This window comes from Trypanosoma theileri (genome assembly GCF_002087225.1).
Source record: "Trypanosoma theileri isolate Edinburgh chromosome Unknown TM35_Tth_211_V1, whole genome shotgun sequence".
NCBI classification, from domain to species: domain Eukaryota; phylum Euglenozoa; class Kinetoplastea; order Trypanosomatida; family Trypanosomatidae; genus Trypanosoma; species Trypanosoma theileri.
In genome coordinates, this window is record NW_021640053.1 from 1 (window position 1) to 2846 (window position 2846).

The 2846-nt window shown below is 32.3% G+C and overlaps 1 protein-coding gene across 1 annotated transcript; it reads left to right on the forward strand.

Moving 5' to 3' along the window:
• Positions 1-1141: 1141 nt before the first annotated feature.
• TM35_002111000 (uncharacterized protein) lies at positions 1142-2026 on the forward strand (the record flags this gene model as incomplete). Its single annotated transcript, XM_029032021.1, has 1 exon — positions 1142-2026. One exon carries the CDS (start codon positions 1142-1144, stop codon positions 2024-2026), a length of 885 nt encoding a protein of 294 aa, XP_028876684.1.
• Between the last annotated feature and the right edge of the window lie 820 nt (positions 2027-2846).

Sequence of the window (2846 nt, forward strand, 5' to 3'; positions counted from 1 at the left end):
GAAATAATATAAGCTGTTATGTTACTCTGGGTTTGTAATTATATATGTATATCGTACAGTCATGTCAATAAACAGTGCTGGTGAGAACATTCATATCTTTTTTTTATTATTTTGTTAACAGGAAGAAATGTGGATTTCTGATCATGTGAAGATGGATGGATGTCAAGGGATGTTATGAAATGGTAGGAAAAGATAGAGAAGAAGGAAGAAGGTTATCAGAACATATAATAACTGAAATTGCATCCGTATTTTTTTTTCCTTCTTGAGAATGTGTATACATAAAACGGTATTTATATATATATATATATTGGTTTTTGTCTTTCCCTGTTCAATTTTGGTTTATTCACTGCAGATATATTTATCAAACGGCAGAATAGAGAACCACTTTATTTCTATTCCCATAGTCCATACAAGTGAATACATGTGAATAGAGTTACGTAAATATAACTATATATATATATATATATATTCTCTTTCTGTGGCCCTTATTCTTTTTTTTATTGTTATTTTTATTTGATCTTCTTTTTTGCTTTTTCTTCTTTGTTTACTTTATTTGTTTGTTTGGTTGTTGAGTTCCGTTTTTTTTTTTTTTTTGTTGTTGTTGTTGTTACCTTTTCTATTGTTTTTCTGTGTATGTATTCTCTCTAATCGTTCCCATCACTCTTCTGTTGTTTCTTTTCTCTTTTTTCTTTATAGTGTTAGCGGCACGTAAGTTCATCTCCCTCTCCACTGTGTGTGTGGGGAGTGTGTAGAGGTACACAGAAGTAGTGGCAAGAAGAACCTTGTAAGGACAATAAATAATAATAATAATAATAATAATAATAATAATAATAATAATAATAGTAAGAGTAAGAGTAACGATAGCGACAGTAATAACATTAACAAAGAAGAGTGAAAGAAGATATAGTATTAATATTACTGGTGGGAGATATATATATAGAAAGAGAGAGAGAGTGAGAGGAAAAGGATAAAAGAAAAGGGAAGAAGAGAAAGAGTTTAGATCTTTCTCCCCAGTTTTACATCTCTCAGTAATATATATATATATATATATATATATATATATTACACGTAGAAGAGGTATTGGGTATATATATATATATATATATTATCTTTCTCTCTTTCTCTTTCTTATCACCACATAATGCTTCCACATCCTCCCTGTCATCAACAAGAACAGTATTATCACCGTCATCATCACTATCATCATCATCATCAATATCGACAGCACCCTCCACAATATCAACAACAGTATCAACAGCATCAACAACAACAACAACAACAATGTATTCCTCCTGGTATGAATGGACATGATACATCTGTTGGAATGACGACTGTTCTTCTCCCTCCACCGGCAGATAATAATAAATTGCCGTACATTCCCCAGCAGAGACCCCAATATGAACAATATCAACAACAACAACAGTATGATATGAGTCTATTAAATAGATCCCCATTCCCAGTAACACCACAATCCCGCAACCCTAATGGAAATGGATCCAACAATTGCACAGATAACAGTATTCTAAATGGATCCAACAATCATCATCATTATTATCAACAACAAAATCAAAATCAATCCACTATTCCTAATGCTCCAAATGGTATCTATGGACACAGAGCCCCGCAGGTATTTATATCTCCCGTAACGGGAAAACCACCGGTGGCCCGTGGACCACAGCCGGATTGTGTAGAGCCCACACGCCCAAAGGGAAATAGAAAAAAACGTTTACGCCAACATGTGCGGTATAGACTTCCCTACGATCCCAGGCGGGAAATGTGGGTCGATCAATTAGCGTACACCAGACGTGTGGAGTCTCCCAGTGAAGAGTCCCTAATCGCATTAGGGGCCATCACCCGACGGACTTCAATAGATCAGAGAGGAGGAGGAGGTGGTGGTGGTAGAAGGAATCATCATAATAATTATTATAATAATTATTATAATAATAATGACGACAAGGACTTGCGAAGATGTCATAGTGTGAGGCCGGGTGGTTTTGTGTGGAGATTTATGCGATTGTTTAAGTGAAGATGATGATGATGATGATGGAAAAAAAAAAAAAACTGGCGATTTAGAAAAGAAATAGTTTTTTTTAAAAAAAAAAAGAAAGAAAAGAAGGAAAAAAAAAAATAGAGAGAAAACGAAAGGAAGAAAATTAAAGTAAAAAGGAGGTTGTGTATGGATGCATTTATAATCTGCAGTGGCTTATGTAAATGTCTGTCTTGATATTCTTTTCATATTATGGTACAAGTAAGCTCTCTCTCTCTCTCTATCATTCTATCAATATATATATATATATATATATATATAGTCTCTGAGAGTTTTTAGTTTATCATTCTCATTGTCATGTTGTATAATTCCCCTGTTATTTTGATGTTCACGTACTTTATGACTTCATTATGACTTCAGCGAGAGAAGTAGAGCAGATAAACAGACCATTAAAAAGAAGAATATAGTAATAATAATAATAATAATAATAATAATAATAATAATAGTTAAAAAAGAAAGAAGTTACTATTACGGGTGACAATTCTTTATAAATATGAGAAAATGGGGAAAAAATATATTTTTTCCTTTTCTCTTATTTTCTGTTTGTTTTTTATTTTATTTTTCTTTATTTTTTTCTTGTTTTTTACTTCCTTTCTGGAGGTTCTCTTCCGTTGCTCAGGGATCTCCCAATATCAAAGCAGAGCAACACATGCCTTTGTCACTAGTGAGTTACTAGTGATGACATTTTATGTTTTTCTTTTTTTTTTTTTCTTTTTCTTTTTGTTGATTGGATTTCACTATTCCCATATATTCCTATCTATTCCCATATATTCCTATATATATATATATATATATATAT